This window comes from Pteropus alecto, unplaced genomic scaffold (assembly GCF_000325575.1).
Source record: "Pteropus alecto unplaced genomic scaffold, ASM32557v1 scaffold5, whole genome shotgun sequence".
Taxonomy (NCBI): domain Eukaryota; kingdom Metazoa; phylum Chordata; class Mammalia; order Chiroptera; family Pteropodidae; genus Pteropus; species Pteropus alecto.
In genome coordinates, this window is record NW_006441953.1 from 33,313,743 (window position 1) to 33,325,302 (window position 11,560).

Below are 11,560 nucleotides of genomic sequence, written 5' to 3' on the forward strand. Positions count from 1 at the left end.
TGGCTCCCGCCATCGGCACGTCCGCTGCAGTCGCTCCACGGTCCTGCTCTGGCGGCCCCAGCATCCCTGCCACAGCCGAGTCCGTTGCCGGCTCTGTCTGTTCAAACCGTTTCTTGCCTTTCTGTGTGCCTCGTAGATTGTTCGTGATGGTCAGACGCGGTGTGCCGGGTCAGAAATCTCTATCGAACGCTTTTGTTACTGTCCGTCTTCAAAGCCAGCTCCCACTGCCGCGCGTCTTTGAAGGGGAAGAGCGCTAAGTTAGAACCCTTCCACTGGGTCCACGCGGATCTAATTTCTCATCCCCGTGTGGACGTCAGCTTTACACACGGACTCACGCAGATGTGCACACACACCGACGTGCACAGATGCTATACTCACAGCATGCCGCGAGCCACGTACGTGTGCACGTGAGTATACATGCACACTCACACACTCACACACACACACACACACACTCACACACACTGTGGTCGTGTCCCCCAGGAGCTGCAGCCCGATGCTGACACCACCCCTTTCACGGCCTCTCCAGGACTCACTGTCATTTAAGATCTTGCTACTGAGCCGTGGAAACTTCCCATAATGACTGAGTGCTTTTTAATTCCAGTTATGCGAAGGGGGATTTGGACATATCCTACATCACATCCAGAATTGCAGGTATGTCAGCCAGCTTTAGTCAGTGCGCTTCCGCGTCTTCCCCGTGCGGAGCTGGGGCCCGGGGTGCTGGCCGTGGGCATAGCCCTCGCTGCGGCGTCAGGTGGGGCGTAAGGGTGTGGCCGGTGGGGAAGGGGAGTGTGCCTCGTGGGCAGCCACACACTTGCCCGAGGTGTGGCCTGGGACATCTGTCCCTGTGTCCAGTGCAGCTCCAGGCCCTGTGGTAGACAGTGCCAGTATCAACCCAGCTTCTCCCCTGCTCTGGAACTTTCTGGAACTCTGAGGTCATGAGAGGGATGATGCAAGGTCATGTAAATTTGAAACTTGGGTCTCCAGGCAAAAATCGAAACCACCAGACCCAGACACACAGCCTCTGTGGTGCCCCAGGCCTCTGGCAGACCCTGCTGTCCAGCATCACTGCTGGGGCCTCAGGTGGCCTTCCTCGCGAACGGCTGGCAGGCCGGGGGGTTCTGTGCTCATCCCCCTCGCCCCACACAGGTCCCCGCAGGTGGCTGATGCGGGCTGTCTCTTTCAGTGATGTCGTTCCCGGCAGAAGGTGTGGAGTCGGCCATTAAAAACCACATAGAAGACGTGCGGCTGTTTCTGGACGCCAAGCACCCAGGACACTATGCAGTCTACAACCTGTCCCCAAGGACGTACCGGCCGTCCAGGTTCCACAACCGGGTGAGTGGCTGGCCTCGCCCCCCGCAGGACAGCTCCCTTAGGGACCGGTCCTCGCCTCGGCACAGCTGGAGACGGGCTCCCAGCCTGCCCCGGGGTTCGGACGGGGCCTCGGGGGCTCGGGTCCGCGGGCAGTGCGTGGCGGGCGGGTCTCTAGGAAATCAGGTGGGTCGAGTCAGGTCGGCTGAGTGTTGCCTCCCCGCTGCTTGCCTGTCAGAGGGCCTGGGGCCCCGCGGTTCTCCTGGTAAAGGAACCTTCGGGACGCAGACGCTGTCACAGCTGGCCCCGAGCCTCGAGCGGGCCGGCTCCAAGCACTCGTCACCAAAGCTGCGGCTGCCTGGCACGCGTCCTTGGCACAGGGGCGGGAGCCTGTGGGCAGGGTGGGGGACGCATGTGTGCGGAGTCCCCGCCGAGCCCAGCCCTGCCCCGCAGGTCTCCGAGTGTGGCTGGGCAGCGCGGCGGGCGCCGGACCTCCACCGCCTGTACAGCCTCTGCAGGAGCATGCACGCGTGGCTGCGGCGGGACCCGAGGAACGTGTGCGTGGTGCACTGCGCGGTGAGTGCCAGGCCCACGGTCCCGCCCTGCGCCCGGGCACGCCGCGGAGCAGGGAGCGCAAAGGGGGAGGCTCCCGGCCAGCCGAGGGGACGAGGACAGAAGCGGGCCGTGCATCCCGTGGTGATGGTGCTGCCAGGGGGCCCGTGGTGCCCGCGTGCCAGCTGCAGGCTGCAGCGCCGGCCTCCTGAGGACCGGGGGCTGGCGCGGGGCCCACCCTGGCATCTGCAGCCAGCCCCGGCCTACGTGTCCCAGCAGCGCTGGCGCCTGGCCTTGTGGGATCCGCCCTCGTCAGGCAGTGCGAACACTGCACTCTCTGGGCACCCCTGGGTCCCCACAGGGAAGACCACCCACACGGGTGGCGGCAGCTTCTCTCTTTGGAACGCGGGACCCCCACACGGCATTCTTCTGTCTCCTGGCGGGAGTCTCGGTGGGCGGCACTGGGGCCAGTCCGCCTTGCAGGACGCGGCTTTGCCCTTGCTGGGGGGCCTGAGCACCAGCCTCTCTCCAGTCCCCAGCTGCACAGCGGGGCTCAGGCGTGTGGGCGTCACAGTGGCACCCACCAAACACACGCATGAAGGTTAGCACCGCCGCGCTGTGACTGAAGCCACCCCAGCAGTGACAATGAGGGTTCAGTCGGGGTGAGCGTGAGGCCCAGGTGGACAGTGAGTGTGAGCAGTGTCCAGCTGGAGAAGCTGGCCGTCTTGTGCGTTTTGGACTGGGTTGGTACGTCACTGGGTGCATTTCCATAAGTTCCAGAACGTGTAGCGCAGAGGCAGGGCCCTGCTGTCCCCAAGGGAGGCGGGTGATCGGGAAGCCCGCGGTCCCCACGTGCGGCGTGTGGATTGCCCCGTGCCGTCTGTCCTAGGACGGGAGAGCCGCGTCGGCGGTGGCCGTCTGCTCCTTCCTGTGCTTCTGCCGGCTCTTCAGCACTGCGGAGGCCGCGGTCTACATGTTCAGCATGAAGCGCTGCCCGCCGGGCATTTGGCCGTCTCACAAAAGGTACCGTGCCTGCCGCCCGGGGGATGTTGGGTGAGGCATGCACCGTGAGCGATGGGCCTGGTTTCGTAGGGTGTGGATTGCTGTGCGGAGCCGGCCTGGCGACTGCGGCCCCGTCCCGCAGCCTGCTGTGCTGGTGAGGACCCGGGCCGACTGGTCGGGGCGGGCCAGAGTCAGTGCTGTGGGGCCCCGAGCCCATTGGGGAGCACCTCCGTCCAGGTCCTGGCACCGGCGTTGTGGCAGGTGTGACTGCGAGGCCTGGGAGCCGGGCGTGGGCACTCACTGGGCAATGGGCAGTGCCGCTGACGCCATCTCTGTGCGTGCTACTCCCAGGAGCCCCGCTGTGGGCTCGGTGGTTGTCTTCAGTCGGGTGACATCTGTCCACTGCGATGCCACGTAACAGTGATGTCGCCGTCTTTGCCGCGAGGCCGTGTTGTTCCAGGCTTCTGTGAGATACTGGCAGTTGTGTGCTGCTCTGCGTCACCTGACAACTTGAAGGAAGTGGGTTCTCAAGGCTGCTGCTCCTTCCCCGAGGTCACACCTTTCCGACCAGGTGGCTTCTCATGTCACTTCCCGCTAGACACACTCGCCGCAGTGGGGGTGGCCATTTTGATGCTCGGATCTGAATCAGCTCCCATTCCGGCCCCGCCGCCTCACGCCTGTGGCCAGCAAGGGGTCTTCACAGGCCATTCCTCCTTCCTCGGATGGTGGCACAGCTTGTGGACAGTGGGGTAGGGAGGATAAATGCCCTTCCTGCTTGCGAGGCCACCTCGCTGCCTGGGGACCAGGTGCAGTGCAGTGTCATGTCCCTCGGCCACCCAGGGAGCCAGCCACACAGCTGTGTCTCCTGTGTCACTCATGCAGAAAGACCGAAGAGCAGGGCCTGGGCCACCAAGCGAAATGACGGACCACTGACCCTTTAAACACGTCAGCCTAGAAACCATTTTTTCTCCCGTATCCGAATCCGTTTGGGTCCCCGAGTCGTGTCTGTGGAGCAGCCGCTCCCATCTGGGGGCAGAGCCAAGAAGAGGGTTGTTAGCTGTGCTGCGTGAGGCCCTGGGTCCCCACCCATACCCCAGGCTGCCTCCTGGGAGCCGTGCAGGTGTGTGGAGCCCCTTCCCGCCCTAACTGCTTAGCGAGTAGCGGGACCAGCATTAGGCCTGTGACTCTTCAGAGCATCCGGCCCAGGATCTGCAGAGTGGCCGGCATCCCTGGGGAGTGGCAGACATGGCCAGCAGGGAGCCCAGTGGGTGGAGTTAGCAGGCGTGTGGAGCCGCGAGGCTGGGGGGTTGGAGTTGGCTGTCTTGAGTCTCCACCGGGTAGTCACAGAGCAGGTGCGGACAGAGCTGGGGCCCAAGGGTGCCTCCCCGTGGGATGAGCGTGGTCAGAGCACTCGAGACCTAGACTCCCCTGCAAGAGCTGGAGATGCTCACGGCGCAGGCGGGGGATGGCGAGGGAGTCGCGTGGGGAGGCCAGGCGTGAGGAGGGACCTGTGAGAGGCGCCCCCCTGCTGGGCCGCCTCACAGAAAAGTGAAGAAAGTCGCCGAGATCTCCCCAAGTCAGGGACAGCAGCAAACCTCGGACAGAGAGCACCCAGCAGGGTCAGAAACGCCCAAGATCCCCCCGCAGCACTCCCGACCTGCAGCAGAGAGGGGGTGCCTTCCTTGCAGGCGCACAGTGTGCAGTGAGCAAGGTCGTGTTCTGGGCCGTTACAGGGCCACAAACTGAAAGCGGAAACCGTACAGAACATGTCCACAGGCTGAGGTGGAGCGAAACCAGAGGTCAGTAACAGGAAGGGCTGGAAAGACCCCTGAGTGTTTCTGAGTTCGCACACAGCCTCCTTCCAAACAGCCCGAGTCAAGGAGGGAGTCGGAAGGGAAGCACGAAGACATTTCTAACTGAGCGGAAACGCTGGCGTCAGACTCGGGACGTGGAGCTAGGACGTTGCCTCGTGGGCAGTCGACAGCGTTAAAACTTATTTGGTCGAGAAGAGATTGTGTGCGCCGACGGGGGCACAAAGCACGCCTGCACCGTGGCGTGTGCAGAGAGCACGCGTGTGATGAGTGTGGGCTGCACGAAGTATGTGTGTGACAGGCCGTGCCTCCTGCTCCTGCAGGTACATCGAGTACATGTGTGACATGGTGGCGGAGGAGCCCATCACGCCCCACAGCAAGCCCATCCTGGTGCGGGCCATCGTCATGACGCCCGTGCCGCTGTTCAACAAGCAGAGAAGCGGCTGCAGGCCCTTCTGCGAGGTCTACGTGGGGGACGAGCGTGTGGCCACCACATCCCAGGAGTACGACAGGATGAGGTGAGTTCAGACGTAGGGCCAGCCTTCCCCCAGGCTCGCCATGTTAGTGTTGTCCGTACTCTGGAAGGCCGGAGGGGAATGTCACTGGAGGCCTCCACCTCGGGTCCGGCCCATGAGCAGCAAGCAGCTTCGCAGGCTGTTCCCAGATGGCAGGTGGGAGGTCCCGTGATGTCAGGCTGAGGGGCGGCTTCTGAGAGGTCATTTCTTGCCTGCCCCCACCGCCCACATCTCCGAGATAGTTCGGTAGCAAAACCAGCAAGATCAGAACGCGTGGATTTCGGCGTTGGTGAGCTCGAGGCTTGCTCTTTGAGACAATCTCTCAGCTCTCATTCTGTTCTCAAGGGATTTTAAAATCGAGGATGGCAGAGCGGTCATTCCCCTGGGCACAACTGTCCAAGGGGACGTGCTGATCGTGATATACCATGCGCGGTCCACCCTGGGCGGCAGGCTGCAGGCCAAGGTGAGCAGCTCGTGGGCTGGGCCTCTTGCGGGGGTCCCGTGGCTGCATACCTTGTCCCACCTTGTCCCCGCCTCCTGTGCAAACCCCGAGGTTTCCCCATCACGGGATGGCTGTCTGCGTGGGGGTCTGGGAGCTCTCCGCCCCGACCCTGAGAGGCCTCTTGTTGGAGAGCTGCCATCCCACTGCCGTGTGTCCGAGGCTCTCAGAGCTTGGTGACTGTTTCTCAGTGTGACGCGGGGCTCTGGGTGTCACCCGTTTGCTCTCTCTGCAGATGGCATCCATGAAGATGTTCCAGGTCCAGTTCCACACGGGATTTGTGCCTCGGAACGCTGCCACTGTGAAGTTTGCCAAGTGTGTTGGTGTCGCACCACGGGGGTCCGGGCGGGCGGAGCGTGCCGCGTGCTGATGTGCACAATGCCGTTGACGGTGGCGGGTGTCCGCACGCGGCTAGGCTGGGCTTCCACCCCGGGTCTGCCCGCAGAGCCGTATTCGCTTCAGGACACCTCGCTGCGGCCGCCTACGCCTCGCCTCGTTAGAGGCCCCCTGCTCACCTGTGGGAGGTGGCAGCAGCAGACAGGGCGCTCGCTGCCTGGCACCTCTGGTCGGCACCTGTGGCGTCGCCGTGCTCTGCTGGGTGGGGCTGGGAGGTGCCTGGGGGGCGTGGTCGGGCGATAGAGGCAGAGGTGGCTGCAGCTGAGGAGCAGCCGTCCCGCCCGGCACTCCTGGTTCACCGTGCGCTCCGGTCATGCCGACCTGTGAGGACGGCAGCTGTTGGCCTCACGGTGCGCACCTGGCCCTCCGCGCACGGCCGGCGCGGTCCGCTGGCCTTTGAGACGGAGGTGCTGGGGCTCGGCCGCCGGCCCAGTGCGGCCTGAGCTCGGCAGGACGGTTTCCGCGTGTGAGGCCTTCGCGCTTGCTGGCTGCTCCTTCTGCTCGGTCTCACATGCACTTGCTCACGCTCGCGGGGGACACCCAGACTCAGGTGTGTTCCAGTGGGGGGCTCAGAGTCGGCTGCCCACAGGTCCCCAGCCTGCACCCTCTGCACCCTGCTCAAGTCCCACCCATACCTGGAACCGTTAGGGCCTGGCCCGGGTCCTGGGGGACTGGGTGCCATCACGCAGGGGACGTGCCACACGGGGTCCGCACACGGCACTTAATGTCCTCCCGGTCGTCAGCGTCAGGAGGCCAAGGGCGCACGTCTCGCGTTTCCAGACAGGCTCACTCTTCCGAGTGTTTTTTATCTCCTCGTCTTTTATTGTCTTTCTCACGTTGGTGCTTAAAAAAAATTGTAACGCTATAGAGTCAGCAAGTGTCGGAACTTCAGCGTTCCCGGGTCGTTTCTTTCGTTTGAATGGAGATAACCCCGAGCTTCAGTGGTTTTTAGCCTCAGCGGGCGTACGTAAAACCATTTGTCACCAGAGACCAGGAGGCAGAAGTGGACTCAGCAGACAGGGGCTCCCGACAACTGAACGCTGTGTCTGGGGCGGGGGGAGATGGGGCTTCCGCACTGCACGAGAGGCGGCGGGCGTGGGCCCCGGGCCTCAGGTGAAGAGCTCGGCCCGTGCGTTCATAGCAGAGTAGACCCCCCAGAACGTAGAATTCACGAGTTCAAAGCAGATCCCTTCAGGCTGAGGGAAACTAATGGAGGTAGACAAAGGGCCGTGAGAGGTATCGGGGTCTGTGATCAGATCTGCACGCTCTTACTGGAGTCTCAGGAGAGGAAAACAGAAATAACGTTTGAGAATGTTTACTGGGGAATGTTTTCTTAAACTGATGACTGCCATCGAACTGTAGTCTCCAAGCCGTCTTCACAAGGAGGGACCTTCGTGGGCGGACAGACCCCCTGCCAAGCGCGTCACGGTGCGGTTGCTGAAAACCTGAGCCGGAGTTCCGAGCCCCCGGCCTCCAGGTAGCGAGACCGACGGCTGCCCTGCTGTGAGCCGGCGGGAGCCAGGCGTCCCTGGGGACACCTTTTAAAGAGCTGACAGACGAAAGTGGCCGACTTGGAGTTCTGGCTCCAGTGCAGTGTCCTTCAGAGTGGAAGTCAGTCACAGGTGTTTCCGGGCCGACGAGACGGTGTTCAGACGCGACGCGCGTCCAGCGTCTCAGGAGTGACGAGGCAGCCGATTAGTAGTGGGGTCACTTTACCACTGAGACCCCAGTGGTCATGAGCACAGGGGAGGCGCAGGTCAGACCACGTGCACCCTGACTAGAGGGGCCGAGACAGAGCCACCGAGCAGGTCGCCGGCATGGGGTGGAGTCGGGAGACGCTGGCACTGTGTCCCCGAGTGCGGCCTTCCGCTGCCTTTCGTTGTGTGACTGGCACACGAGCTCCTGGTGCACGGCGCCATGACTCGATGTACGTGCATGTTGACGTGAGCCCGCAAGTTCAGTCACCACACAGGCCGGTCTCTCCTTGTGACGGGAACGTCGGAGGTTCCGACACACGCTTGAACCGTGTAGCACAGGATTGTGACTGTGGTCACCGTGCTGCGCCTGGCAGCTCGGTTCCTCACAGCCGCAGAGTGGGAGGGCCCAGTGTGGCCGCCAGGCGGTGACGAGCTGGCCCACACGTGGCGGCGGCACTGCTCAAGCCAGCCCCGTGCAGAGCAGCTCACAGGCTGCAGGACCCTGTCAGCTCAGGCCTCACATGGGCCGTGGACAGCCAAGCACCGGCTGCCCGGGGACGTGGCTTGGAGAGGCACAGGGACCTTCCTGGGTTGAGAAGGGACTGTTTTTTTAACATACTGGTCACACAGTTCGGGAAGATGCTAAAGTGCCTTCGGGTTTGTCGCCAGCCTGCGAGTGACGCCTCCAGCAGTGGGTCGGTCAGGGAGGGGGCTGCCGGGTGGCCCTGCCGGTGCGGGAACGTGCTGTCCACGTGCGGGATCCCTTGTGCAGAGAGGGCCTGGGAACGGGACAGCAAGAGGGATCTGGGATGACGTGAGTGGGATGGGCTGTCAGGTGAACCCAGGTGGGTCTGCCCCCCGTGGGGCGTCCTATGACCGAAGGCGAGTCCCCCGGACGTGTCTGTGGGTCGGGCTGCAGTCTGTGACACAGGTCAGCACTGGGCCCTGCACCCTCTGAAACCCAGGGCCCGTGGGGGCTGCTCCCGTACCTGCTCACAAACCCCATTGTGCCCTCACCGGCCTGCCGGGGGAGCGGGCGGGCCATCCTGGCGCAGTCTCTGGGGGCCGGCAGGGAGGGGAGGTGGGATGGGTGGTGACCTGCGCAGCGCCCGGAGCTGAGCCCGCAGAGGTCATGTGCTCCTCTGCGGGGACCCCGCCGCGCCCCCTCCGCCTGTGCTGCCTGGCCTCCCCTCCTGTGGGCGGGCGTCGGGCCTTCCCTGGTCCTTGCCGGCCGCTGAACTGCTGTGCCAGCGCCACCGTCTCTGGGCTCCCCGCTTGCCGTCCCTGCTTCAGCTGCTCCTGACTGTTTGAGGGGCCACCTGTGTCGTCCCGCTGGTGCCCGGCCTGCAAGGGAGGTGGCCGTGGTGGCCTCTGGGCCGGGAGGGAGCGGGCGGGGACACCACAGCCTAGGAGGAAAGGCGGGCGTGTGCACGGTGGGTGCTCTCTGCCGCGTTGTCCCTGCCTGCACAGGCGGCTGTGTCTCTGCAGGAATGGGAGGGTCGAAACCGCGGGACGTCACCCAGTGGGGCCGCGCGTGCTCACCAAGTTTATTTGGTCGAGTCCAGAAAAGTGAGAGTCAGAGTCAGCTGTGGCTTTGCCGCCTCGCCTGACGGCTGTCACCCTGGCGGGCGTGGTCGGTCTGGGCCGTGGGCGCCCCATGGGCGTGGCAGAGGGCGGCGGGGCCCCCGTCAACACCCGGGTCTCAGGACCCGCCGCGTCTTCGTGTCTCCGTCGTCGCTCCACGGTTTCGATGCACAGAGACGACGAGCTCGCAGGTGTGGGTGGTGCAGGGTGCGGGGGACACGGCAGCCTGCAGCCTATCGGGGGGGCTGGGCCTGTCAACGCAGTGTGTGAGTCACTGGGGGTGGCCTCGGGATGTGTGACCCACTGGGATCCCCGGAGGGGCATAGGGCCATCGAGTCAGGACAGTCCAGTGAAATGGCAGCCGAGGTCGCCACTGCAGGTCGCCACTGCAGGTCACCTTGGGCACTGCCACGGGGAGCGCTCGGGGACCGGCCTTCCAGGAGCTTGCCTCGTCCCCGTCCCCCGCCCGGCAGGGGCGGGCGGGTGCTGCCCTCTGGCCCTCAGCAAGCGCACTGCCCGTGCCTGCTGGCGTCTGGTCTCTTGTTGCCGGCCCTCGGTCTCGGGGGTCATTGCGACAGCATCTTCATGGAGACACGCTGAGCTCCCAGGGCGGGCCCCGCGGTGCGTGCGCCCAGCGCACACAGACCAGAGAGGCGCAGAGGCCATCCTGCGCCTGGACAGCACTCAGCGCTGCTCTGTGCTCTTTTCTGGTCGACGCGGGGTGACCTGTGAAGTGTGTCACAGCCCTTCCTGACTGGCACGTGGCCTCCACTGCAGGTATGACCTGGACGCGTGTGACATTCAGGAGAAGTACCCGGATTTGTTCCAAGTGAACCTGGAAGTGGAGGTGGAGCCCAGAGACAGGCCCGGCCGGGAGGCTCCACCCTGGGAGAGTACGAGCATGCGGGGCTTGAACCCCAAAATACTGTTTTCCAGCCGGGACGAGCAGCAGGACATCCTGTCGAAATTTGGTGAGACCCTTGTTTTCTGAACACACTGGTGGCCGCTGGGGTCAGGCCGAGTGTGGGGCCGGGCGCTCGGGCCAGACACACACCTGCTGGTCTCTTCGGCCCACGCGTGTCACAGGCAGGCGGGGCCTGCGAGGGGCCGGGCGGGGGCCGGCGGGGCCTGGCTTGCTGGACGCGCGCCCACTTCAGACGTGACCTGGAGGTTGAGGCTTCACTCTGGCCCGGCGGGGCCACGAGACCACCAGCGCTGCAGGCGTGTTTCTTGACGACCCCTCAGTCAGTTCAGTCGTCCTGTTCAGAGCAGGAGAGCGTGCCGGCCACGGGGCCGTCCTTCCCTCTGCGGCCGCGTCAGCTCTCCTCGTTCTGGGTTTGCAGTTTTTACGTTGCCTATGTGAAGACCGCTAAGTATCCTTGAAAACCGCGTGTGTGAGCACGTGTGCGTACACGTGTCGCACTGTGTGCACACTGGTGTGCACGTATGTGCGCTGTGTGGATTGGCGTGTGTGCGTGTCCATCAGTGTATGTGTGCATGGGTGTGCTGTGTGTGTGCGTGCATGCCAGTGTGTGTGTGTGTGCACATGTATGCTGTACCTGTGCTGTGTGTGTGCTGGTGGTATGTACCGGTGTGCACGTGTGTGTGCAGTGCATGTGCACGCATGGCCCGGGGCAGCTCTGAGCACACTCAGCTCTGCACGCAGGCCGGTCCCTGGTGCTGTCAGTGCAGGCTCTCTGTGGCCTGGGCTGCAGCGGGTGTCGCCCCGGTCAGGCGGCCGGGCCTGACACCCCGTCACCCTGGCAGGGAAGCCGGAGCTCCCCCGGCAGCCGGGCTCCACCGCTCAGTACGACGCCGAGACAGGGTCTCCCGACACAGAGCCCACGGAGCCAGAGTCCCCGCAGACCGGCAGCAGCACGGACACCAACCACTTCCTTCACACACTGGACTGGCACGGTAGGCGCCGGTGGCTGTGGGGACGCGGGCCCCGTGCCCCGGCCCTGACTGTGTCCCCTGCCGTCCGGCCGCCTCAGTGTGTCATTTCTTTTCAGAGGACAAAGACTCAGAGACGGACCTAGAAAGTAACTTTGTCAAGGAGATGCCGTCAGCCCCGGCTGAGGACGGAGGTGACAGTGAGCCGTCCGACGAGGACGCAGCAACGCTCTCGGCTGAGAGCAGGGACACGGCTGACGAGGACACGCCAGGCCCCGCGGCGAGGGCGCCGGAGCCCGC

The 11,560-nt window shown here is 64.2% G+C and overlaps 1 protein-coding gene across 1 annotated transcript in view; it reads left to right on the forward strand.

Moving 5' to 3' along the window:
- GAK (cyclin G associated kinase) overlaps positions 1-11,560 on the forward strand; it is a 39,954-nt gene that overhangs the window by 19,636 nt on the left and 8,758 nt on the right. The window contains exons 12-21 of the mRNA XM_025051850.1: positions 605-654; positions 1,187-1,335; positions 1,765-1,887; positions 2,753-2,886; positions 5,000-5,194; positions 5,537-5,654; positions 5,926-6,005; positions 10,145-10,338; positions 11,135-11,284; positions 11,380-11,560. The exon at positions 11,380-11,560 is cut by the window's right edge and continues 302 nt beyond it. Of these exons, the coding sequence (XP_024907618.1) occupies positions 605-654; positions 1,187-1,335; positions 1,765-1,887; positions 2,753-2,886; positions 5,000-5,194; positions 5,537-5,654; positions 5,926-6,005; positions 10,145-10,338; positions 11,135-11,284; positions 11,380-11,560 (1,374 nt within the window). The remainder of the gene's footprint in view (positions 1-604; positions 655-1,186; positions 1,336-1,764; positions 1,888-2,752; positions 2,887-4,999; positions 5,195-5,536; positions 5,655-5,925; positions 6,006-10,144; positions 10,339-11,134; positions 11,285-11,379) is intronic.